Source organism: Apus apus, chromosome 3, assembly GCF_020740795.1.
Source record: "Apus apus isolate bApuApu2 chromosome 3, bApuApu2.pri.cur, whole genome shotgun sequence".
In the NCBI taxonomy this organism is placed as follows: domain Eukaryota; kingdom Metazoa; phylum Chordata; class Aves; order Apodiformes; family Apodidae; genus Apus; species Apus apus.
The window spans coordinates 47,525,760-47,552,814 of NC_067284.1; the positions used below are offsets into that span (position 1 = coordinate 47,525,760).

The following is a 27,055-nucleotide window of genomic DNA, read 5'->3' on the forward strand; positions in this document are numbered from 1 at the left end:
GTGATTTTTGATCCAGGACAGCGAAACATTAAAGACATGAAGGCATCACAGCCCTGTATGCTTTGGTGCTAAAGTGCAGATAAAAGTCTTGCTTTCCCAAAAACACTGAGTCTGCATGTACACAGACCTTATCTATTGACCATGTCATTCACTATCTGCCAGGGGAGAGAGCCTTGAAAAACACCAGAACAGCCACTGAACAAGATACCATCTTTCAATAGGACACCCTGGAGCCCTTGCGGTTCTTTTGAGGCTGGGGAGATGTACATATTGTTCCCTTTTGGAATGGCTCTAAAGGAAGACAAATAGTTCCCTAAATGAGGGGCTAATCCCACAGATTAATCCTGGTGGAGCAGCTCATGTGTGCACTAACAGGTACCTTCAGCGATTGTCACTCTTTTAGGTTCAAAGGGCAAACTGGAGCAGGTTAAAAAAAATCTGAAGAATTTGTTGTAATAGGAGGGAAGTCCAGCCCCAGACAGGTGGCAAATTGTCATGGTTTTGTTTTGGGTTTTAAAATATCTTTTATATTTTATATTTTAATATATTAATATCTTAGAAAACTCCTCCATGAAACCTCGTGAGCTGCCTTACTTTTAATGTGTTCAACCTTACTGACTTCATTTTGGAGACTGAGACGAGCAGCCTCGTAGCTTTGTGAGACTTGAAAAGCAGCTAAGCCATTTTGTTAGCAAGTGGGCCACTCATTTCAGTGAAGGTGGAAGCCAGGTGGAGTCTTTGCCCAGAGGTACTTCATTTCTAATCGATATGGAGAACTTCTGTCAAGAAGAAGCAGAGCCACCTTGGAAAATAAGCTTTTGTTATTTTTATTTTCCCCACTTGACTCTGCTTTTGGATGCCAGGTTTTTGAGGCAGGCATTGTATTTTTGCAGCTTTTTTGCCTATCTGCAAACTCTAATAATCTGGAATATTACTGTTACGGTTCTGTGTCTCAAACAGCTTTCCAGGTACTGGTGAAAGTGTATGGGAGCAGACAGCAGCCCTTTCACCAGTTTCTTTTAAACCATCTGGAAGTAGCAAGCAGAGATTTCCCATTTGTGAGACTCTTGGGCTTGTTCTGAAGTTGCTGTGTTTCTCCAGGTTATTCCCAGTTTTTTTTCTACTTTTCTAAGAATTTCAGTCACAACGTGGAGGAATGTTTAGTAAAGGCAGGCATTTTTGTCAGCCTTTTCACATGGATGATACACAGAATGCTGAAACAGACACCCACTCCCCGGGGCTGATTCAGTGCTGCACAAAACCCCTGTGCCTTCAGGAATGCCAGGGATGAGCCGTGCATTCCTTAGTGACATCAAGATAAGCAGAGCACAGCGAGAGCAGAAGGCGAGAAAGGTACCAGGCTGTAAAGTTTAAGAGGTGAATGTTTCTTGCTGGCCATGATCCAAGTGATGGTTAAGAATGAAACTATCCTGGAAAAATCTGGAGAATGGCTTTTAAGGCCAACAAAAGAAGAATTTTGCAGGACAGTTCAAAGAGCAAGCACAAGCAAGTCATTTTCAAGAGAGAGTGCAAGAACAGAATTATTTAGCCTGAGGTTTCAGAAAACTATGGGGTGTGTGAGTTGGCTGCTGCAGTAACATATGCTGAAGACAGGGGTGAAATCTATGGAATTCCAGTACCTAAAAGGGCTACAGGAAAGCTGGAGTGGGACTTTTTACATGAGTTTGTAGTCATAGGACAAGGGGGAATGGTTTTAAACTGAAAGAGAGGAGATTTAGATTGGATATTAGGAAGAAATTATTTCCTGTGATGGTGGTGAGACACCGAGACAAGGTTGCCCAGGGAAGTTGTGGCTGCCCCATCCTTGGAAGTGTTCAAGGCCAAGTTGGATGGGGCTTGGAGCAACCTGGTCTAGTGGGAAGTGTCCCTGCCCATGGCAAGGGGTTGGAACTAGATGATCCTTAAGGTCCCTTCCAACAGAAACCATTCCCTGATTTGTTGGAAGAACAGGCAGCAGCCATATGACACCAGTAGTGTTTTACCCTGACCTGACTGGGGTTTAATTAAGCACGATGTAGAGAACAAGGTTGTAGCTGAGCTGAGGTACTTTGTTTCCTAAAGGTTTCTGTTTACTTCTAAACAACATTCCTGACCAGCATTTTGTCTCTGCTGTTGTGAAATCTCAAGGCAGCCGCCCTTGTCCTGCTTTCACTCTCTCTGTAACACATCTCGCACATCTAGCACCAGGCAATTAATAACTGTTACTACCGATCACTGACCCTGTGATCTTTAACCCAGTGTGTAAATCAGGTGGTACAAAGAACAGAAAGCCAAGTCTAACCGGGTTATTGCATGAGTAAGTGAGGGTGTGGTACCCCTGTGCAGTAAGGGGAATGTCTGGACTCTGGCTGGAACATGTTTGTGATGGGGAGTGGAATGAAAGACAACTCCATGCTGTGGCTGGCCCCGTGCTGGGCTGGTGCGGGTGCCAGGCAGAGCAGGCTGGTGCAGGCCTCCTTTCAGGAGCTGCCGACTGTATCCAGCCTGAAATTATGGAGTTGGCCTGGGTCGTGCCTTCCTGCTCCCACCTTTCCAGGGGCTGCTTATAGGAAGCAGAGCTACAGTCACATGTAGCACTGAAAGCAGGTGGATAAAACCACATTTCTTTCCTAAGTGTTCCTTACATGTCATGGAAAAGCCCTGCAGAGTGAGTGGAGCAAGGAGAGAGAGAGCTGATGATCCAAACATGGAGAGAGGACAGCGGCAAGGATCGTTCCCTTAAAGCTAAAATGACAAGGGTGGGGCTTACAGGCAGGCAGGATGAGCTGGCAGAGCTCCTTGTGCAGAGCAGCGGAAGTCTTCATTGGAAAGACAGTGACACATGGAGTGAGACTGAGGGAAGGGCAGGAAAGAAAATGTAAATATTTGACTTTCTCTGAAATCCCAGTTCAGACAATTTGGGCTGCAAGTAGGAGTGTTTGCTTAGCACTAAAATGAGCTGCACACTTGCTAATAGGAACTTCATAGTTCTTGTATCTCTGCATTCATGTATTCAGATCACTTAGAGACTGGGTTGCAACTACAGGGCTTCCCTGCAACAGAGCATGGCAAACTCTGCCCCCAGGGCAGCAAGACTGTGTCATTGCCAAATGAGGGGCTCTAATGCGGGCAGGGTCATGCTCCTCACTACAAAGCCAAGGTGGAGGCTGAGTCTGGAAAAAGGCTACCTGTGGAAGAAGTGCTGGCACTGACGTGTGTTCAGCTTTCACATGGCACCCTCGGGCAGGTTTTAAATAGTGCGAGTGCTTGGACTTGGACTATCCCTTATCACTCCTGTTTAACATCTTTATTGATTACTTGGATGAGGGAATAGAGTGAACCCTCAGTAAGTCTGCAGATGACACAGCTAGGTGGAAGTGTTGATCTGCTTGAGGGTAGGGAGGCTCTGCAGAGGGATCTAGACCAGGACTGATCAATGGGCCGAGGTGAATGGCATGGGTTTCAATGAGGCCAAATGTTGGGTCCTGCACTTCAACCACAACAACCCCAGCAGCACAACAGGCTTGGGGAGGAGTGGCTGGAGAGCCGCCCAGCAGAGAGGGACCTGGGGGTGTTGACTGACAGCTGGCTGAACATCAGCCAGCAGTGTGCCCAGGTGGCCAAGAAGGCCAATGGCATCCTGGCCTGCATCAGGAATAGCGTGGCCAGCAGGAGCAGGGAGGTGATCCTGCCCCTCTACTCGGCCTTGGTGAGGCCACACCTTGAGTGCTGTGTGCAGTTCTGGGCACTGCAGTACAGGAAGGACATCGAGGTGCTGGAGAGGGTGCAGAGAAGGGCAGCTAGGCTGAGAGAACAGGTCTTATGAGGGGAAGCTGAGGGAGCTGGGGCTGTTCAACCTGGAGAAGAGGAGGCTGAGGGGAGACCTCATTGCTCTCTACAGTTACCTGAAAGGAGGTTGTGGTGAGGTGGGTGTTTGGCCTCTTCTCCCTGGTGACCAGCTATAGGACAAGAGGAAATGGGGTCAAGTTGCACCAGGGGAGGTTCAGATTGGATATTAGGAAAAAAAAATTTACAGAAGGAGTGGTGAGGCATTGGAACAAGCTGCTCAGGGAGGTGGTGGAGGCACCATCCCCAGAGATATTCAAAAAAGGGGTAGACGTAGTGTTTCAGGAGATGGTTTAGTGGTTATGGGTTGTAGGGAGGATGGTTGGACTTCATGATCTTGAAGGTCTTTTCCAACCTTGACAGTTCTATGATTCTGTGTGGTTCTCAACACTGAGGGAAATACTTGGCCTATGTCAAGCCAAGTGAGAAGTGGGAAAAGCCTCTTCTAATGGCAAACTGGTTTGTCCCTCAGCCCTGGTGTAAAAACTACTGGGGAGAGAAATAGGCTTTTTTGGCTTGTTTTTTTGCAAAATATTTTAAATGGCACAAATTGGGAGCAATTCCATAGCAGCCTACCAATAGGCACAGTAAAAAAAGCAGAGGATGTGATAGAAAAGCCAGGGCTATCCAATCCCTGGGATGGTTAGGAATTGTGCAGTGGTTTCTGCAACATCTCTTGGTGATATGACAACATGCATCCATTGTATTTCTTTAGATATGTGAAACCAGCTTTGGTTTGTCCAGAAGTTTCATGGATCCTCCTAGTGTCATGCTCTCCTTGCTTTACTGATCATGATGCATTGCAGGGCAGAGCCAAATGTCTTTCAACTTGATGGATGTGTGTGGCTCTCTCCAGCAGGAAGAGCTGAGTGCTACAGATCTGGCCCCTCAGACACAGTTTCACTGAGTAATCTCTTTGTATTCTGTTTTTCATACATCAGTAGAATAATTTCTACAGGCATTTTAGCTCCTTACTCAACTTACAAACAAATTTAGTTTAGAGTTAGATGTCACAGTGAAATAGAGTAGCCGAGACAGAAAATAGAAAGGCTTACACTCAGAGGCCTACACTCTAATCAGCAAATAATTTTATTTAGTACATAAAGCATTTTTTTAACCTGGAAATTAACAAAGTTCCTTACAAGATCAGCATTTTCATTCCAGTTTTGCCAATGTGCAATGCTTTATTTTAGGTGTCTGTTAGCTCCTCTGGCTTTAAGGGAACAGTTAAGTGGATTAAGGTAGACACAGGTGTGCTACATTTTTTAACAACTGTGTAATCACTACTTGTGTTGTGATAGCTCAGTCTGCAGGACTTTGAAGCACGGATGGAATGTTTTCTGTTCCCAGTGCAAGTGTTAAACAAGTAATATAGCTTTAAAATATGTATTTATTCAACTTCAGTTCTGTTATATGCTGGCCTCTTTAACAACAGCTAATTTAAAGGTGGGAGTTGCACAGCTGTAACAGAGAAGAAAATGTGCTGTACAGTATCCTTAGGTTACTTGTTCTGGATGCTTAAACAGATTGCTGCAATTAAAAATACTAGATTCAAAAATGCCCAGTGGCTAGACACTGTTTATTTAAAAAAATTTAGCTGTACAAAAAGAAAAGATAGAAGATTTAATTTTCATAGTGTTGATGATGGAGTTGCCATACTGCATCCAGTGACCTTGGCTTCAGTATTTAACAAAACCTGTCCAGTCATATTACAAGATGGATTGACACGTAGAAGATTTATCAGTTAGCAATTAACAATCAGAAATTTTTGTTTAATCTTTGGCCTTAGCTGTGGGGCAGCGGGAAGAGAGCGTACGTCACCTCATTCCTGACCCCCAGTTAATTTATGGAACAGATCTTCATCCAGCGTTTCGTGCTGATCTTTGGAACGGGTTGACAGGAAGATGTAGCCCCCGATATACTCGTGGATGATTTTGCAGTCCGCGCTCCGACACGTGAAAGCGATAGATACGTTCTGATCGAACTCGATTGCAACCTAAAGAAAACAGATACGGCAAAATCAGGAGCCCAGTTAAGCTGCACCTGGGATAAAAAAGAGCGAGCGTGCAAGCACGGCTGGACCGCACGTACTGTGAGAACGCAGTGACCGTCTCGGCTAGCCGAGGTGACCTGCTGCGGGTGGAGTGTCCGGCTGCTTGTTTCATTCTCTGCTGTGGTAACGCCCTCTTGTGGTCAAACTCCTGTTGCTTCTTTAGGCATGCAGCAAAAACATGCTTTTAACTAGTTTTTCTAATTGGCGTATAAAGTGATCACTGAGGACAGCAGGAACGGCGCGCCCGACTCTTTGTACACTTAACCAATAATGTTTCATACTGTTCATTGTTCTGTGCTCACTTTAAGTCTGCTTCTGGGGACTAGGTCTTGATTTCCAGCTACTGTCAGTTCTACAACCCAGCAAACTGGGGTTAATTGCCAACTCCTTTTTTGGGAGGGATTTAAAGCATTACAGGCTCCGGCACAGGGAGTAAATCCTGCAGCAGCGTAGCAGGGATTGTACTGATATCTCCTGACTCACGGGGATGGATGCGGAAAACTGTACAAGCAGGAACAGTTTCCAGGCTGCTTTACATCAGGTTACACTAGTTCCACCCCAGAAATCTACAATTTACAAAGTTGGCTTCAAGCCTTCAACCCCAAACTCTCCAGTGGACAGCTGGGCAGCAGCTGGCCCCACTGAGGAGCCTTCAGCAGGGTCAGTGGCAGCCCTGTGTAAATCACACAATGGAGCTTCTTGCTCAGGACCACAGAGGGACACAGAGCTCACACCATGGCCCTGCAGTCTGTTTGGGATTTGAAAGCCAAACTGGGTTCCTGTATCCTGAGTTTATAATAGAGATTGAATCACCACAATTTGGAGGATGATGCATGAGCTAGACTACACAGAGAGTGACGGAGTACTTAACATAGTAGGCTGGAATTTACCTTTGAGTGTCTGTATTTCATCCTATCAAAATCAAGGGCAACTGCCAAAGAATAAGCTTGGTAGTAACCTTTTAAACTGGAGATGTTATAGTTTCTGACTCCAGGCTCCATTAAGAAAATATTTAGATGGCTTATTTAATGTCTAATGTCACAACATATTCAACATCTTTTCACTCTGAGGTTTAAAAAAATTGTCTGAAAGCATCCTCCAGTGCCTGAAATGTAATGACTGAATGCAAAGATCCATTCCAGTTTTACCTGGCGTATTTCCCAGTTCACATTCCACTGCTTCATGTTGGAGAACCTCCATGTTGTGATAGGATCTCCTGTGGCTATATCTATTCGTATCAGCCTGTTATAGGACACCCCAAGCACATCATCCTTCTTGCTTCCTTTAAACCTGAAAAAAAACAACCCACAACCTTTGAGCAGATCTGGTTTGCAATTGTTTCTGTCTAGAGAAACATTTCACCTGCCCTTCTCTGAAAGTGCAAAACGTGGAAAAAGTCCCAACAGCCTGGGATTGAGGAAAGCTTTGCAGCATTTGTTATAAAGCAAAAACGGAGGCTAGTGAACCATGGAATAATGTAAAATGATCAGGCAGGTAGATCTGGCTGAAATCTTTCCAATTCATTGTTTTCTGCTAAAAAATACTGTTCTGCCAAAACGCATGAATCTATTTTTACTGGAAAAGTGTCAACAATAATTTTCCTTGCTTCATTTCACTGATGTTTAAACATGTTCTTCTAGTTAATATTCACTTAAATGATATAAGCATATCAAAACAGATTTAATGTTTTATATTGTATGTCACCATTAACTTATCAAAACAACTGCTAGCAATATATGCATGTTTCTGAGTATAAATCACATTACAAAAGTATTACCATTTTAACATCCAATTTGTGATCAGAGAAGAAAAATAAATACAAAACTTTTGAGCGACAAATTTCTGCATTGGAAATAGCTAGGAAAAGATTACTTCGGTAAAGAAATTGATGCTAAAAGCTGGAAGAAATCTCATCTGTCTGCTTTTAATATTTTCAGTATTTTTGATCCTGTTTTTGAACCTTCTCTCCTTAAATGAAGTTGGCCATTAGGGGAACAATGTGACCTGGACCACAATGTGTGCCTCACTTAACACCCATCAGTTTGTAGAAATTCACCACAAGTTGTTTTGCTCACACTACAAAATGCAGTTTAGGTGTTGGCTTTGCTTATTTGTTTAACAGGACTAGTGCTGACAGATGGAGCAAAACATCTATGTCTATGTTAGTAAATTAAATTGTAACAGGGAACATTCCCAGGGACTGAAATGTTCTGTTCAATTCCTAGAAGAGTCCCAGGCAGAATTCTGGCTGGAACCAAGCAGTGCTTTCTCAAATGACTCCCAGGTAGGGCTCAGGAACTGGAACATCCAAGGAGCAACATAATCTGGTACTTCACATGCTGCCACTAGATTTTTGGGAGGTCAGAGAGTTTAACAGTACAGATGTTCTATGTTCTATGCCAGCTGGACTCTGTGCCAAAGAATGGTTCCCAGCTGGTTCAATTTATACCACAGGTGATTCCTAAGTAGCCCTGGAAGAGGTGTTAAGCACAAGTTAAGGAAGGTGAATCCAAGTCTGGTTGTCTGGTTGTGTTAGTACTTTTAAGTCTTTTGGTGCTTTGTCAAGATAAGAGAATGCAGGTCAGAACCCTGCCCATATTTAAGGTAACTGTCCAGGGAAACTACTGTGAACACAACAGGACCTTTCTTGTGCTGGCTGTTCTTCCAGATTCACCTAAAAAAAAGGGATTGGATTTGCTGCTTTCTTTACTAAATGCCAAAGAAATTATGCTCAGGAAAAAGCATTTTTATAATAAAATCAGATACAAAATAAAAAAAAATCTTATCAATTCAATAAGCAAGAGCTGGAGCAGACAAATATATTGCAAACCTGAGAATGCCAACAAGACATGCATTTTTTTTATGTTTAATGAGTTTATGTCAATAAGGGTTTAATCCTAGTGGTATGTTACTTCAGGCAAAAACTAACACATCTGTATGAAAGCAGATATAATGGAGAGTCTCACTTCAGGAACAGAGCTACTGAGAGCTACTGCTAGGAAAAAAACCCACAACAAACAGCAGTATGGAAGTTACTAAAATGAAAAAAAGGCTGTGGGGGAAAAAAATAGAGACTGTTTCCGGAACACGGATTCAAGGAACTTCCTGCAAATCACTGACCAGGAACATGTTATGGCAGCTTGACATCACTGTAACAGTGTGATTACCTTACAATGTAGTAGGATAAGCCAAACTCAGGGAGGGACTGCCATGCTTGAATAAAACGCAGCTTGGCCTCCACTAAGGTCATCTGGGACACGTTCTGGTGGGCTTCCAAAATACGAGCGGCCAACTGGGAAACACAGGAAGAGAGAAAGGGTTCAGTTGACCAGAGAACAAAAATACCCTTGCTTTCACTAAATCAAACAGCATTAACATGGAACACTCCATGTTCGGACACTTGGCCGTCACCATGGATGTACTGCAGGGAGCACTTGGGGACAGATCCTGAGCTACAAGGGCAGAACAGAGTAGCAAGGTCTCAGTGCCTGGGTTTGTGCTGCACTGGGTCTAGCTCCAGCACTCTGCTCTGGAGACCGTGTACTGAGGATGAATAGGCTGAACTCTTCTGCAGCAAAAACAGTGGACAAGGAATAAGGTGGAGAGGAAGGAGAGGTACCCAGACCAAGAGGGAAGGAAGACACTTGTTTAAGATGTAGACAATATTTTCCTCTCCTTAAAAACCTCCCTTTCTTACTCTGAAGAGAGATGATGATGAAGAGAGAACATGATGAATGACTTAGGAGGCTGTGCAGAGTACTTAGGAGGAGTACTTGAAAGAAGTGCTGAGAGACCCGTCCCTTCCTTAATTTTAAAGAAAAGGCCTCTAGCTAAGTATCACAGGAACAAATGAGTATTGAGAAATGATTCTACTGTATGGTTTCCAAAGGCTGTTTTGATCCAGCCTCACTCCAAGTAATCATTAGAACTCCCATCCCCAACCTTCAGGCCATGCCCAGGATACCTGCTTGGACTTGTATTTTTTGGTATAACGTAGCGAGACGAAGCATTCTGGTTTCATATCTACGCTTTCTGGATCAGAGACAGCCTGGGGAGACATGGTCCAGTTCTTCATCTTTAGAAATGAAAGGATCTTGTGGACCTCAGGATGATAAGAGCTATCAGCCATCGTTTTGCCTTTTGAGGCTAAAACACAAGCAGCCATCCACTGAGCATATTGAGTCTCCTGCAACAAAGATAACTGTTTGATATTTGTTGACAAATCATTTATGAAGATGGTCACTGCTCACACATCTTTCACTGTTTGATGAAGCCACTCTGGAATTACTCCGCTTAATTTGCATGGATATGTAGTTACCATAGTACTGTTGTTCTTCCTTGATTGGGCTCGTTCCACCTACAGAATAGTTAGGTTTTAAATCTTCAAAGAAACCCAGTACTTTGGAATCGACTCTCTTGGAAATTTTATTGCATGACTATTTTCTTCCTAATGAGCATTTTTACACAATTTGGATCAATACATTTCAGTAGAAATTAAATAAACTGAAAACAAATGTAAGATTCTCATCACACTACCCTTGTCAGAATGGGCAGGGTTCTAATTAAGAAAAGAGAACAGAAGCCAAACCCCAGCCTTCTGAAAAAACAGAACTAAATATTGTAATTTTTACTTTTTGATAGTATGCTATTTTTTCTTTAGAGCAACTTTAGTTGGAAACTGGTGATAAACATAGAATTATTTTCCTTTTGTCCCCTCAATCATAAAGTATTCATTAGACCATCACATAATTCCTAGATTTTACTAAACATGTAGATGATAAACTCTCTGCAGCATCCTTATTTTTTATACCAATTCTAAAACAAGACAATGGTCTTCTAGGCAATCTGCCAATAAATCTGGAATACAGACTTTCCTGTGTCTTAGTACTCACATTTTCGCATCTTAAATACACTTCATTCATGCCATCAGCAACAGGAATCAGTAACTTGATTCCAAACTTCTTTGCTGCAACATTTACATCTGGTACAACTTCACATCCTAGTTCACAGAGAATTAGAAAAAAAGGAATTTATTTAATTACTACATCACTAACTTTAAGTACTCATTAATACTAAAGAACAGTACTTAATAGAGGCTTTGAGATGAAGGGCCAAGGCTTAGGCCTTGTTCTAGCTTTCTGTTCTAGTTCACTGCCTGGTCTGGCTTGCCAGGGTGATCAGTGCTCTGAGCTCAAAGTGCATGTTAGTCAATGTGGAAGAGAAAAGGATGTGAGTGCTCTCAAAGCCTCAGCCTGATCTCAGGAAACATTCAGCACTTAAAATGGAGAGGACCTGATGAGATAGGCACTTTTGGAAATTTTATCCTAAGTGACTTGCCTGGACTATATTTTCAGACGCAACTTAGTAGTGACAATGGGATGTGGGTGACATCTGCAACAGAGCTGTTGTAGAACTCTGGGGACCATGTTGCTGGTGTTTCTACAGGCCTTCTGGATTCAACTGGAGTTGAGGTTGCCTACAGTTCCCCTTTGTATCAAGGGACACCAAGTCTGTGGGCTACCCTGGCTTGTTTTTTACCATTAATTTATCTGACCTATTGAGGATATGCAAATTGGTATGCAGGGGTCAATCTTCTTTCTATAAAAAAGGTTTCTTCTAGGATGAATCCTCGGCATCACTGGTTCCCTGATGCTGAATAAATGATGTCCCTGCAGGAGCAGATATAGATGGAGGCTGTATGTAGTGCTGGTGTTTGCTGCGTGTACACCTGGGGTTCCTCCTCCAGAAGTACCTAAAGCTGGCTGTAGCTATGGAAATCCCCATGTATGAAACAAACAAGGTCCAGAGAAGGTCTTGGAGCTGGCCCTGCGCAACAGTATATAGATGCAACCTGTGGCATTCTTTTCCCCTGCATCATCCATAATCCTCTACTACCTGTGTGCAGTTGCCAAGGACAGAGGTGAGCACCATTTAACAGAGAGTAAAAATATTCAGTAATAAAAGTCACACAGATCACATTCTCTGACTCATTTTTAAGTGAATTCAGCAATCCAGGGCATTTCATAAACCCAGTCCAGATAATCTTGGTTTGCACTAAGCTATTGAATCCTTTTTGTTTAGACCTCCTCCCCAGATACACCCTGCCTGTTTCAGAGTGTCCGTCACTGAAAAAGTTCCAAGACTAAATGCTACTGTGCTTGCCTTCCTGACTCTCACAGGGATTCCTTGATTTATTCACTTCATGAATGTGATGGAAGAAGGAAAGAAAGGAAAAGAAAATTCCTACCTTTTAGGTTTAGTTTCTCGATAGGTTCTCCCTGTGCAGATTCCTTGTTTTTAAAATAAGATATTGAAGTGTCTTTAAAGACAAACCAATATGGCTTGATAGCTTTGAGTGACAGCTTCCTGGGCCTAAAAGAAAAAGTAAGTTATGTTTATATTGAAATGTACAAATTGCTCAGTCACTCACAAATATTACTGTGGATCTCAGATTGCTCTGAGGTTGTACACATGGCTTCAGCTGAGCTACTCATACTTGTGTCAGTGAGGGGGGGCAAACATCTGGAACCAACACTGCACCCAAGCTATCCCAGGTATGGATGTGTTTTTTACCCCAGATTCTAGTTGAATCCTATCTATTGTTTTCTTTGTGGTTTTTTTTTTATTTCTTCTTTTTCTTGTTTTCATTTTTTTTCCCCCTTCCATTCCTAATCAAAGCCATTTCCTTCTAACAAAGAGTAATTCTGTTTTTTACATGGACTCAGTAGCAGTAACGTGACCCACAAGTTTGCTCACATGCACTAGAATTAGCTTCAGTTTTTCATTACCTCTTTGTCTAGAAGATTTTTACCCATAAAACAAAATTGTAAGGAAGCAGAGACCCATCTTTTTGCCTTTATCTGTAGAGTATCAAACACAACAAAATTCTATTCCTTCACTAAGTTTACAGAGGTTCTGTAACACTCCCAAAAAAGGTAATAGTTTAAATAATTTTATTCCACTAGAGCAGTGTTATTCCAGCTCCTCGCACATGCAGATAGATGGATCGAATCCTAAGTTTAATAATTTTGCTTAATTTCAGTACTTTGCTAATGCAAACTGATTTTTTTCCTAGAGTAAATTTAAAAATATCTACCTCAGAATTGAGAATTAGCTGGTAAATACTAATGGTCAAACATGATCACTGTGCCAACCCCACTTCAGTGAGATTAAAAATCATAATTGTACTAAGAATACACCAACAAAGCCACAGAGGGGTGTTTGGGGGGGAATAAAATCCCAGTTTCAATATATTTCAGGAGAGAAAACCAGGGGTGTTAGCACTGTTTTAGTAGAGAAATACTCCACAACTAGGTACAAAGGTCAACAGTGAAGTTAAAAAGAAGTAAAAAAAATTGCACACTGTTTCGTACTTGTCTTTAAATCTAAGATGATGGTACCAAGAATATACAGCAAGCTGAAAACCACTGATTTATTATACTTGCTCTTGCCTTCTCCAGAGCCTTTCTTGAAATCGTAGTTTAGAAACCTTTCTAGAAAATGGTGATTTTTATGTGTAAATTAAAAAAATAACTTGGATTTTCAAAACTGCCATATATTTTGGCTTTTAATTTTCCAATACAGCAACAAAAATCTGCAAAAATAAGGGACTATAAAGTTTTTTAAACTAAAAAAAAAATATATATATTTTTTATCCCCAAAAGTTGCTGTAAACTTTTTGAAAGCTCTTTTTTTAAAAAAAATTGTAATTCTCCACAATATTGTCATCCATGTGGAACTAGTATTTACTAGTGTGCAGATGTGATGCATACTGTGAATAAAAGTTCACTATATGAGCAGGCTCAGCAGTTTGACATGCAGAGCTTTGCACTTAGGTTTATAATTAAGCAAATAATTATATTAACAAAAGAAACATTTTACACCTTACCTACTTTCTACAATGTCTTAGGTTTAGTAAGTGATTTATCATGTATACAGGACATCTTTCATTATGAAAAATAACCACTGAATGCTTTTAAAAGCAAACTGCTCTACTGCTGGGGGAAAAGAAACAATCCATTGTTAGAGGTGAGTAACTGACAGAGCATAAAAGGCTTAAATTCCCTTTCATCTTAAGCCATCTTATTAATTTGAATGTCAAATAAAATTTCTAAACTGGAAATTAATAATTAACAGTTCTTAACAACAGTTAACAGTTTTCAAGTGCAATTTTAAGTTCATTGACTGCAGAACGAATCTGATAAGTATATGTGCAACAGAAATCTTTTATCTTTCTAAAAGACCATTTTGTGATAAAAGGCATGACAGACTTGAGGTCACTGCAGTCATTTAAATAACGCATAAATCAAGATACTATAGTGAGATCACAGAACTGTACTTTCCTCAGTTTGCTTATTTAGGTGAGATATTACTGATCTGATTTACCATACTGCTACTCCAACTTGGAACTCATTTTGATATTAGAACCAGACTCCATGTACGGTTAGAAAGGGGCAATATGTTTGTTTCTTTTGTTTAAAAAAGATAAATAAATCCCCAGGGTTGCTTTCAGAAATTCTTCTCAGGGAGAGCTGAAAGGTTTGTTGTTTGGTTGGGTTTTTTTTATTAGCTTTTCATTGGCAGAATCCAGTAAGATGTAAAACAAGACTGTAGACTTTCTTATGTAGAGATAATTGACGAGCACTAGGACATGGAAAGAGCCTGGTCTTTTAATAAGCATATGTATAGCTACCCCAGCACCCCAAGAGCTAGAAAGATTTGCTGAGAATCTTGCTCAGAAGCAGTAAGAGAAAGATTAGAAGAGGACGTTATTAGGCTAGTTAGGCCTATCTGGTGTGTTTGTTGATTTATAACCGCAGGATCTACTGTTAGATTAGAATGAAAAACTCAAAAGATATCTCTTGTATGGTTAAGCTTTTGGTTTTCTATATTTTATTATTAGTTTTAATAACTCACCTAACTAGCCTGAGATTATCAGCAAGTTTCGGGATGTCTGTGATGTCCTCCTATCAGGAATAATTAGGAATAATTTTAGTACAATGCACTTTGTAATCATCTGTTGACTCTGTGTAAAAATCAGGAACCAGGCTGGCTCATCAGAGTCCATATGTTTGACACAGTAGAAGCAATTCAGGGATCCAAAAGGACATACCAAAATGTTACTTGTGTTTCCGCCTTCCAGTGTCACTTCCAGATTAGAAAGTGCAGCTTCTACTTCATCTACTTCTGATTCACAGGTGAAATCTTGTGTCTCTGATGATAACGATAACTTGCTTATATGATACTAAACAAAACATCAAATAGTCAAGATATTAATTAGCAACACACAATCAGAGCATATTGAAATAGGCTATTTGGTCTTCTGGGCCTTGGACAACAGCATAAAGTTCTGCAGCATGGAATCATGGAGTGTTTCACAAGGAAACACGTATGTCCACTATGATCTCCAGTGCAATTACTGATAACAGTTTCCATTTTAAATGCCAGTGTTTTATTCCTTCACTGGATAATCATCATGTTTTGTGAGGCTGACTCAGTGCTAACATTTCCATCCCTAGTACTTTTAGCTCTGAATGCCATCCGCACCAGGTGGAAACTTGGCAGCAAGGTTCTGTGGTGTTCTGCAGAGGCGGGCTGTAGGTTTTTTGGCAGCTCTGTTTACATTTAAAAGGAAATAATATATTATTAATAAACATTTGTGCCTTATTACCTACAGTAAGGGACTAGGTCATGTTCAGTTTCTATGTAATCCATAGTGTCCCTACCTTCACATTGTGCTATAGCTTTTTTGGGGTCTGTTGTGAATGTATGTCTGTATTAAAGAAATTTTCAGGAAGCATATGTATGTGGCAGGGGAGTAGCTGGTAAGGAAGCAACGCTTCAGAGTGATCCCCTGCAGAACAGACTGGTATCAAACTTACATCCTGGGTACAGTTTGCTTTTGAGAATGTTATCTTTCACAGTTGTGTCAGTTTAAATAATGCTGTGCTGCTACTGAATTTATTTGGTTTAGTTGATGGATGCTACTTATTGTTTCTCACTCTAATAGCAGACCCCCAATCTAAGCAGAGCTACTGGCCTAGGCTCTAGCCTAGTCTTGCCCTAGCTTGTGCCTGCCTCTTGAGGAAACAGGTTTTGCAACTTGGATCAAGTACGTGCCTGTAGTGCAGCGAAGATCAGCATTTCTTCCTCTGTGCAGTCAATTTCTTCTAACAGGATGGCCCAACGGGCTTGTTCATATATTTGGTTTATTCGCACGGCATCATACTGTAGCAAAAAAGAACACTGGTCATCAATGACCATCAAGATACAGATTTAGATCAGCTGCAGCTGATCTAATGTTAGGCTGAAGCCATGAAGGTTGTTTCCTTCCTCCCCCACCTCTGCCCTGCTGTATGTTCCCATCCTTGTCTTGTACTAGCTCATGTGATTGTGTGTAGGGTCACAGTGGCTTGCTGATCCAACAGAAAATTAATCAGGAGCCCTTGGCTGAAGGAGAAGGGGAGATTAGGACATCCTTTTTTGTGGTAGAAGGCCTTGGACTGGCTTAACTGAAATGTGAAACCACATTATGAGAGTGAAAATAATGTGACACGGCTGATAGGAATGTGTCATTTAACAGCTTGCTACTGCCAAAAGACAGAAACTGTTATTCCCCACTTCCCCTCTCTGCTCTTGGTTTTTTCAGTTCTGGTTTTATCTTTGCACTGGCTTGACATTTGTCAGATCCTGCTGTGAACTGCTTTAATTCACTGTTTTTTGGATAGTGACTGTTTCTTATTATCTACTTGGTTAATAAGCTGAAGTGACTCACAGAAATATTCAAGCCCCAGAGCTGGTGAAAGGTAGATGATGGGAGGGTAAACCTTGGAGTGTGACCTCTCCCACTAGTAGTGAGCTTTTGAGTAGCCTGAGGCTGTTTTGGGTTATTTCATCCTACAGCTCCATGGCTGGGTAGGGCAAAGAAGGGAGATGTTTGGGCTGCTGATGTTGAGACATGTACATGAATTTTAGTGGGGATGGTATTTCACCCAAAAATGTGGCATGTGAACTAGAAAGTGCCCTTCTGTTTATCTGAAATGAAAGAGTTTTACAGAATTTACAGAAAATAACAATGTGAAGGCCAAATCCTCTACAATTCGTATTTGAACTCTTGTTCATTTACCCTGGTCAATGATTGTGCTCCAATTTCACTAAATGTCTCACACAAACCCTAAAAACACTGGCTTAACACAACCATCACGACTGAATCTTAGTGGAAGTAAAGGCAAACATGAGGCAACTTGGGAAAAACATTTAAGCAATTTTTGAAGACTTAAGTGTTATTTTCAAACAGGACTTATTGGCTCAACTTTCCAAAGTTATTTAATCACCCAGTTACATTGAAATAAATCTGATTAAAGTGCCTGAATGCTCCTGAGTGCTTCAGCCCAGTAAAGCTGAATATTCAGTGAAGGGCAGTGGAACATAAATGTCATTTTAAAGTCCATCATTTAGGATACTGTTGGTTTAGTTTTCCCCTTAATTTTTCTTGTTAAAAGAGAGGGAAAAAGTAAACCAGCCCCTCTGGAAATCTGGATATTGTTCTGATGTTCTTCAGATCTCATCTTTACAGTCAAGATCTTATTTCAGGTAAGGAACAGTGATTCATTGTCCAGAGGGGAAAAGTGCAGCCTTAGCTTAGGGGCAGAAGTTTAATTTTATCTCTGAAGGGCCTGTAACAAATCCTAGCTAAATGTCAGTATCCTTGTGCTATAGCTCCTTGACATGAAAGCAGGCAAACAATGAATAGCAATAAAAACAAAGCTCTTACTTTTGGATTCAAATCAAAGAAAGTGTAATATTTAAAGCGTAAAAGAAGTTGATCATCCTCCAGAATGCCTTGTTCCATAAGTGATCGAGATGAATCTAGCCAGCTGTGGAAGAAAACAACCCACAGATTGATCTGTACAGGAAAAACTATCACACCTGCAGAGCTCCAATGTACTTGTGAAACAAAAGTGGGAACACGCAGCTCTAATTCCTGCAAGTCTCCAGAAAATTGAAGGTGGAATGTTCATATGGATACCTAAAATCTTCCTGGTTTTACTCCAGCACTGTTCAAAACAGCAGGAGTAGATGCCAGAAACAGAGCAGGAAGTAGTTGTGGGGCGGCTTGTGCCAATAAGGTTCTTTCCTCTTCATCTCCAGAAATGCGAGATTCATTTAAGCCTGGGCAAAAGTGTACCTGTATATTTAGAACTCCTGCTTTTAATTTCACTGTTTGGCGTTTTGTAGTTCTAGCTACTTCTGTTCTCCAGTGAAATGCAATGAAAGCATCAAAGTCACTATTAAATGCTCCACAGATCTAAGAATGACAATCCATCTTTTAATGCTAGAGGGACAATTCTCTCAAACACTTGCACCACCAAACCCCCTAGGGCTCTGTATTCTTCTGCGGTGTACAATAACCAATATTTGCTTATGCATAATTCAGTAAGTCATCTATTTGCAACACTTCAGAGCTTCACTGAATTTATCTACATTTGTATTTACTGGCCATTTAAAGCCTTTTGAGCTTTCTGTTCAAACTGTTCTTTAGTTGTGCCCACAGTGCTGAACCAGGTTTGCCTTCATCCAACAACAGTTTAGTCCAGAGTCTGCACTGTTACATCATTCATAACTTCAAAACAGAATTACCTAACCAAGAATACTGAATAAGGAAAAAAAGATTATCAGGGGGTTGTTTTCAAATTTTGCTTTACTCTTACAAAGCTGGATTAATGCTACCCTTGCTAAGCCAGCTAAGGAAGATCTCAAAAGAGAGGTACCTTACCCCGCATTGAGTTTGGCTTTGTCAGCTAAAGTCCGAGGCTGGTACATCTCGGCTAGTGTTTCTGGAGAGTAGCTGGGGTGACTGAAGGTGAGGATGCTGCAGTTCTGCTCAGTCAAGGGACTGTCGCTGAACCAAGTAATTGTAGAAGAAGCTGGTGTCCCACTGCCAGGATCATAAAGGGGTGTAATGACTTTACTAGATAAACCTGGGCTTCCTGCAAATTAAAAGAGCAAAGTATTATTCCAGGGAAAAGTGCCTTCTGACGTAGGTAGTCTACCCCTTTCTATCACAGAAGACTTTTCTTTAAAGACACTCTCCTATTTCTGCTGTTTACAGCAGGCCTTCTCCTTTCACAGGTGAAGTGACATCGGGGACAGAAATTGTGTTGTTCATTGAGATATCTCAGTTGTGTTGGAGATAGGAAACATATGCTTTCAAGCCTTTATTTTTCCTTTTCTTTGCAGGTTGCCAAAATTACAGAATATTTTAAGAATGGTCTTACATTACCAAAGAGCAGCAGCACATCCTGTTTGCAGGGCCACAGGTGATCACATGTTTTCTGGTATAGCCTTTCTCATATCAATGGAAAGGAAAACATTTTAAAAACAACAGAAGAATATTGGTATAGTGGAAATTTTAGTAACTTTTTGAAGCCACTAATTTCAGACCAATTGTGTATGACCACCATCCTACATTAAACTGGTCTCCCTGGTTTTAATTGTGTAGCAAAGGACTTCTTCCTCTTTTTGACTTCCAGTCAGAAGAAAAAAATCATGTTGGTTTTTCATTACCTGATAACCCAGAACTCACTGGAGAGTTGCACAGATTTAAAATATCTTCTGTAACTGGTTCTTTGCTGTTCTTGTCTTTTTTCTTTTTCTTTTTGAGCGCATCTTCTGACTGCTTCAATAAAGAAAGTTCTTCCGACCGTCTAATGTCTACAATGGCAATTTGGGAAGTGAAGCAAGATTAAATATTTCAAAGTTAGCAGCTTACGTAAAAAAAAAATAATCCCATGGTTGGTAATAGCATTTGAGGAAGCTCCATGTTGCAATCTGAATTTTATTTTTAGCAGGTTGAAAGCAGTAGCTGTGGAAAATCCAGTAACTCAATAAAAAGCCAAAGACCTGGGGCTGTGAGAGTGAGTTTTGACAGGATTTAAGCCTACTTCTGTAGCAAGTGTTACTGTGTTTTAGAACACCAGGTAAAAACTCTTTCTCCCTAATGGCTCTATAATGATCTTTGAGCATAATAATCTCAATGAAAAGTCTGACTTATGGATAAGCAAGAACAGAAGTGGAACCACTGTATTTAAAGTTTGTGCCTTTTATGATTCACTGCATTTCACGTACTAGATTCTGTCTTGCCTATATGCTATTCCCTAATGCACTGCTGAGCCAGACATCTATTGTCAGTTGCAAACCTGATACTTTGTTTCTGAAAAACACACTTATTCTGGGATAAGCCAAGATACTTTTTTTGACAGTATTCAGTCATGAGAAGAGCTACAGGGCTCCTGGACTGACTCAATCTGGAATAAAAAATGTAGGTAGGAATTTTTAGTTCTGCCAAATGTCAGCTGAATGATTATGGCATTATTTTACCAGATCTGTTAAATGTAATAATGACATGCTATCCCTTTCACAATCCAGTGCTAGAAGATGCAACTGAAAGCTACATTGTGGCCACTGAGGTGGTAAACTCCTTCCAAAGATGAATGTGTTACTGGCCTAAGCTTTGAAGATCTAAATTAAAGGATCCCTAAAACTAAGGGATCCTGAAGACTGTTTACAGACTTGACTTATCCCTGTGGATGACAGGCACATGGGTCTGGCATGCTCCAAAACCTCATCCCTGCTTGGTGGTGCTCCATTCTTGGAAAGAGCAGATTGAATGTTGCAACACATTCACAGGCATGCCTGGGGTAGCTGGGTATGCCCTGGCCGGAAGAGGCTTGGGCCTTGGTTAGAAAGATTTAAAACTTATAAATACATATAACCAATAGGCTGAATTGAATAATGTTAGTGAAAGTAAGTGATGAATCAGTGGACACCAGTAAAATGGCCTATGCTGAAAGCTGGTGATAAGCTCAGGCTCTTAGTCAACAGTACTCAATGGTCTCAATAAGTGAGACCGAGTTCTGCTCAAGGAGGACAAGGAACCCCACAAACCCATCAACAGGCCTTTGACTATCTGATACTTCTGCAGTTCATGGGACACATTTCTGACTGTCTGCATTGGTTATCACAAAGGCTGAGAAGCACTGACATGCACTGGATAATAAAAATAAAATATCTTTTGATCTTGAGTCAAATCAGTCAAATTTCTCCTTGAGCTAAACAGTTTGTAAGGACTTCACATCACAACAAAGTCATCTAATAAAATGCTCCAACTTAGCTGCCAGAGGGTATATAGTTTTACTTACTGAGAATTTTGCAGATGTCACTGACAGCTCTGAATACCACAGAAGAGAAGCTGACCTTCAGTCTCACAGTCTTCATGTTTGGTAAGCGAAGCCGCAGCATTTTGTGTTGAGTAGTAAAGATCAGCTTAGCATCTGCCTGCACCCCACATTTATCGAGTGTCCAGTGGGTTTTCAGAAGCCAACATTTTTTTTGCTCCCACCAAAGAGCATAGTCTGACCAATCTTGTGCTATTTCTAGAAAATACAAAAAGGCCATTAAAAAACTGTGGAGCAAATATACTAACAACTCGGTTTGGAAACAGTGCTCTTAAACAGGAGAATATACTTACTTGAAAGTAGCAACTACAGTTCCTAGATCCCATTTTCTGAATATTTGTGGCAGTTACTGGAAAGTTAACTTTGTTCTCCCTGAAGAGTTAACCTAGATGCTGATTATGGCACTGCCTTAATCTTGCACATATGCGGAGGGAAATTTTATCTCCTGAATCTGGTGCTCTACATGGTCCAATGCTGCTTGGATTGTACTGGGATGTGGACTAGTAACTAGGGTACTCACTTCACAACTTGATAGTGCAAGCTGAAAATCCTTTCACAAAACCCTGTGCCCACCTAGATGGGTGCAATTTCTTCCACAATCTTCTGGGAAGCATCAGTTATAAAAATAATGTGGAAAATCAGTTTTCTGACTCAGCCGTCAGCTACCCAGCAAGCTACCAATGGTTTGCTGGTGGAACTGTCTTAAGTATGCACAGATGTTGGTAGAAATGCATGACACACGTGCTACCTGCTTTAATGCTGGAAAAGGGATTCCCTGATAAAATCACTATCCTAATACAGTTTTTCCATCACAAAAATGACAGTTTAGTGCAAAACTGTCATTCCATTGAATGGGAGCCTTTTGGAAAGGAGATCTCATGCATTTCCCCTTAGTTTCCTTCAAAACCGGTGTTAGAAAACAAACCCATTCACCTGGCAGTAGGAATTCTGAAATGTTGTTGCCAATTTTAAAATTCTGAAGGGTTTTGTTATAGTTGAGTTTTTCTCTTCTTGTTTGTCTGAAGTCAAACTATGTAAAAAAGGCTGACATTTCAAGGAGTTTTTCTGACTTTTTTGTTGCCACAGATCTTGTATTTCTAGAGCAATGCATAGAAACTGTGCTGCTACTTGGCAAGTCTAATTAGTTCCTGTCTGTGTGAAGTTGGTGACTGAAGACTTCTAGATTTAAGAATTCCAGGAAAAAGAAAAATGCCTGAAGAATTACTTGCATAAGAAAACCCTGTGGTATTGATATAATAATTAAATATCATACTAGCTTGTATGTACCTATCATTCTGCAGCCTCAGAGTACAGATTATTATTTTGGGACACAGCTCCATTTGATGACTTTGAGTTAAAGAAGCACTGACTTGCTATGACTGTACACAGGGTATTTTTTACCTTTCATCTCCCAGCTTTGACTTGGCCAGTCTCTGCTCTTCACAGCTGTTTCCCACTAGATACTTGCAATGGATAACATGGCTCAGAGTTTGGCGAGAATGCTGCTACAACACAGGAAAGAGTAATTTCTGAAATGCCTTTGTAACAACTAATCCTGTCTTTTTGACTGCTACAGGTGGATAAATTGCGTATCAGCTACCAATATTACCCCTCAAACCAGCCACCTATAAAATCTACCTGAAAAGGGAGTTGAATAGTTAGCTTAAGTCAGCTGTATTTGTCCTAACTGGAAGACAAAAGTAGAGTTTTGTTTGCACTGTGATAGTACAGGGGCTTTAGTCAAAGACAGGGAGGGGTTCTGGCCACATAAAAACCCTGAGTCTGCAGCACCCATGTGCTTGGCATATTATTACAATGAAGTAAGCAAGGCAGTGCCATTTCAAAATGTGCAGGAGCCTTTTTTTGTAGAAGGAAAGCTGCATATATTATTTTAATAACACTATGTAAATTAAACAGGTCTTTACTCACTGATTTGTTCTGCTAATTTCAGCATCACTCCTCCAATGTGAAGGTCCCCTGTGACCTGTAGTAAAAATTCCTTTTTTATCTCCTCATGCTGATGATCAACTGTTACCAAGAGCTCCCAGGAATGAGACCCATATTCACTTGAGGAAATCATTTTGGAAAGGTCTATGTAAGCTCTGCAAAAATAAAACAAACAAGTCAAAAACAAACAAACAAGCTCCTCTCTCTGAATCAAATGCACAGTCGTAAAATACTTCCACCCTGCCAAGACTTTGCAGTGACCTTGGCTTGAATTTCAGATGTTTTATCTTGTTACCTCTGAACTAGACTCTGCTCCTGTGATTGATTACTCTTGTAAGACAGGCATGTGGGATTTTTTGTTTTTATTCTGATGTTGCCCCCTCTTTCCCTACTCAAGAGTCCCCAGCTGGGTAGAGTTTTACCCAGGTTTGCCCACTACACAAGGCTAATGTGCCAGTCTGGACACCACAAAGCCTGCAGTTGTGGGTGGGATCTGTTTTGGCAATCTGCCCAGTGAACAAAGGAATTTCTTTGACTTGTACACTTATAGCTGTAATTGTCATTGCAACTGAAAGTTTACACTTGCAGTTCTGCCAGCTTGGTCCTGTGGGACCAAAACCAGCCAGTAATTTTAACTGCTCAGGTGGATGTGAGGGAGACAACTTTAATGGCTACCTGCAAGCAATGTCCAGGCACACAACTGCAGTTTCTGCTGATTGTCTGCTTGCACAGAGATGTAGGCATGTAGCCTGTCCCAGTGGGATGTATCCTCTGAAATCCCACCAGATTCTGGCCAGGACAGATAAATAGTAATCATGCCAAGCCAAACTAGAGAAGATGCTTTAAGTAGAAGCTTTGGTTATAATCAGTAGAGTTCTGCTATTTACTGAAGAAAATGCTTGTAGGTATAAAGTGATGTTGCAGGAAGGATTTAGGATATTTAACCACTGAAAGAAGATATCAGATTAACACTCAGTGCCCTGTCAAACTGAACCTTAAGAAACAAGCCTTTACAGTTGAAGCTGAAGCAGTATGGCTTCCATTTATTGCAGACTTTCAGCAATACCTGAGAACCCAAGTCACAGGCAGATACTCTGTCTGTTAAAGGTGACGTACACAGACTGCTTCTAACATAAAAAATAACCAGGAGTTGTTTACTAAGAAGGCTAGAGGAGATGTGATTACATTAACAGACTTTCAGAAAGAAGCATTTAGTAATTTAAAGCCTTTAGCCTAAGTGTTAGGTCAGGACCAGAAGAACAAAAACTGTTGTCACACGTGAGGAGTGAGAGAAGGAATGACCTTTTGTAGGACTGACTGCAGGACAAGATCAGACTAGCTTAGGTTATACTAATGTAAAATTAAGCTAAAGGTTAAATATAGCATGCCTAGAAACAGCGTGAAAATTTAAGTTCACCTATTTACCCAGATTGTAATAACAAAGCTTTATGTTACCCATTAGATAATAAAAGAGGTTTTTAGTGCCAAAAGATACTACTCCAGGGCAGAGCCCAGGTCAATGTTCATTCCGAGGATCCCTTCCAGAGGCACAAAGTGGCTCCTGCATCTAACATTACAGCTTAATGTTCCCCAGACTTTCAAGTGTTACTCATGTTTCTTAACATCTTATGGTTTAAGAATTTCAACAGGAAGACTTGGTATTTTGTTAAATTACATATCATGCAGTATTTGTATTATGGAGTCCAACATAAATCAAAGTCATCTAACAATTTCAGTGAAATTCTTTTAAAATCAGAACCCTTGTGTTGTAGACTTGGTTCCTTGAAACTCCTTTGGGCCTAGCCCACACCTGATGTCTACCCTACCAATATAAAATTCAATATGAAATGTATAATAGAAATGTGGTGGTAAAGACAAATTCTACTAACAAGGAAAAGTGATTCCAAAGATAAAGGCAATGAAAGTGTATCTTTTAAAGATTGGATTGATCCCTGCCCTAAATGAATGACAATATAAACAAAACTCCATGTCCAGCTCAAAAACATCCTTTTAGGGGAAAATCACCTTACCAAGGAGTTTCAGTAGGACACTGCTGGGAGTCTGCCCTGAGATTCTAAAATCACGGTGACTTATAGGCAGCCCTAACTCAGAAAACTGCAGCTGCATAATCATGTGACTCCAACAGGCTAATTTACACTGAGGAACAAATGCTATTTTTAATGATGTTCTTGATGTGCTAGCCTACGCCTTTTCACCAGGCCCTAAACCAACACGAGTTGATACTTTTCTCAGCAGTTTGTTTGTTTTGCCTTGGTAAATAAAGACATTGTGTTGGTCACTGGAAAACACTATGGCTTTCACACCCTTGGGATACAGCTGGGATTTTGAATTTGCTATGTACCACATGGATGTACTAGTTCAGGTGTGCATTAAAGCAGAGTGTACCTGGTGGAGGGGAAGGGCTGTGCCTCTTCTGAAGGCACCGTGTCGAAGAGAGAGCTCCTGAGATGGTCTCCCAGGCAGATGAGGCTTTCAGTACAAGGGGAAGTTGTAAAGAACAGTTATTGTTGCGTTATATTCCCAGCAGAACAAAAATCCTGACTTTAGAATACTAGTCAAAATGCCACTAGTCACCCTCCAAAGTGCCAGTAACAGCTTTAAAAACAAATGAATCTACAACTGGCTTAAGCATGAGAACCATGTGATTTCATTTCAGAAGCATAGGTATGACATCTGGCAAAGGAACTATACTTTTGCCTACACTTAGTCCACTGGAAGTCATTTTTACAGAAAAGAAGCAGCCTCATCTGCCTTTTTGTGCCAGCGAAAACGTTTGGGAGCTGAGCTGGATTTTTAAAAAATTTGTCTTAACTTCCCAATCTAATTCTGCATCCAAATGCTTGTGCTGACATGGGTGAAAAGGAGCAGCAGGGTGGGTGAAACTCATTTTTTCGTTCATGCTGGCCTGGGAAACCACGGCCTCAGTGCAGCTCATCCTGGCACTCCATCGTCCCTTAAAGCCCGTTCTCTTCCCCACTTCCTCTTCACAACCAAGAGGTTTCAGCTCGATCACAAGAAAATACAAACACGAGTAAACCCATCGGACAGCGCAGCACAAACCAAGCCAAAACGGGGCACGGCTAAGAAGGACGGAGAACCAACTAGGGTGTGTTAAAGCCCTCAGCGACCCCAGCTGCCAGGCTGTGCACGCTTCGTTCCTGTCTTAACCCTCGGGTCGAGGCTGGATCCGCTCCGGGAACGTGCCCCAATTCCCGGGCTCCAGGTGGGCTGGGTGGCCCGGCACAGGGAGATCGAACGGGCCAGAAACACGGCTTCAGGCTCCTGCGGGCTGCAGCCTGCGTCTCTACAGAGCGCGTCAGCCAACCCAGCTATATATAAAAAAAAAAAGGTGGCAATTACTCTACCGACGGAGCCCTCTTGCAGATTTTAGCCCCTAGAGCGCTGCACCTCAAGCCTTGTGGTTGGAAACCCAGGAGGATGTAGGTCGTGCTAAAGCGCAAAAAGATCAACTGAAGCGGGGGAGGGAAGGGAGGGGAAACCAGAGTGTGATGTTTCCCCCGAGTATTTCTAAGGCCAGCAAGTGCCCAGGCCGCGTTTGGAAGGAGCTGCTGGGCGGGAAGGGCTGATCGCGGCCCCAGTCCCCGCCGCTCCCAGGGCAGCGCGGGGCTGGCAGGACGTGCCGGGCTGCGGGAGCGCCCTGGGCGGCCGGGACGCGGCCAAACCGCGCTCCACACGGTGTGGCCGGCCCGGCTTGTTCCCCCGGCCCCTTCGGCGGGTGCCCAGCGGCAGGGCGGGCGGCAGGGCGGGCAGCAGGCCGGCGGGTCTGCCCGCACCGCCACGGGGACACCCGCTCCCCCGCCGCGCCCCGGCCCTCCCCGCCCCTCCTCACCTGCGGTCCCGGATGGCAGCGCCGTCCCTTCGCCTCCCTCCCGCCCGGCTCCGGCTCCCGCCGCCTCCACCTGGCGCCTGAGAGGCGGGGAGGGGAGGAGCG

The 27,055-nt window shown here is 41.8% G+C and overlaps 1 protein-coding gene across 4 annotated transcripts; it reads right to left on the bottom strand.

The window, feature by feature from the left end:
• Positions 1-4,912: 4,912 nt before the first annotated feature.
• Positions 4,913-27,025, bottom strand: FERMT1 (FERM domain containing kindlin 1). 4 transcript variants are annotated; one of them, XM_051614981.1, is made up of 17 exons: positions 26,954-27,025; positions 25,489-25,572; positions 23,065-23,237; positions 21,100-21,333; positions 19,466-19,612; positions 18,675-18,888; positions 17,673-17,775; positions 16,019-16,126; positions 15,012-15,143; positions 14,816-14,865; positions 12,147-12,271; positions 10,792-10,898; positions 9,864-10,085; positions 9,067-9,191; positions 7,048-7,189; positions 5,938-6,056; positions 4,913-5,842 (listed from the first exon to the last, which is right to left on the bottom strand). In XM_051614981.1, exons 3-17 carry the CDS (start codon positions 23,213-23,215, stop codon positions 5,686-5,688), a joined length of 2,136 nt encoding a protein of 711 aa, XP_051470941.1. In that variant the 5' UTR covers positions 23,216-23,237; positions 25,489-25,572; positions 26,954-27,025; the 3' UTR covers positions 4,913-5,685. The 4 variants fall into 4 exon arrangements, with proteins under 4 accessions (XP_051470941.1, XP_051470940.1, XP_051470938.1 ...); XM_051614980.1 differs by having other exon boundaries at positions 25,489-26,432; XM_051614978.1 differs by lacking the exon at positions 25,489-25,572.
• Positions 27,026-27,055: the final 30 nt, after the last annotated feature.

Bases quoted from the DNA above. Each gene is read 5' to 3' on its own strand.
- FERMT1 (XM_051614978.1), bottom strand. From the start codon at position 23,215: ATGATTTCCTCAAGTGAATATGGGTCTCATTCCTGGGAGCTCTTGGTA. The intron at 16,127-17,672 runs GTAAGAGCTTTG...TTTTTGCTACAG, and splicing joins TCTTTGATTTGAATCCAAAA to TATGATGCCGTGCGAATAAA. The intron at 6,057-7,047 runs GTAAAACTGGAA...GCATGCCTAAAG, and splicing joins TGAACTGGGAAATACGCCAG to AAGCAACAGGAGTTTGACCA.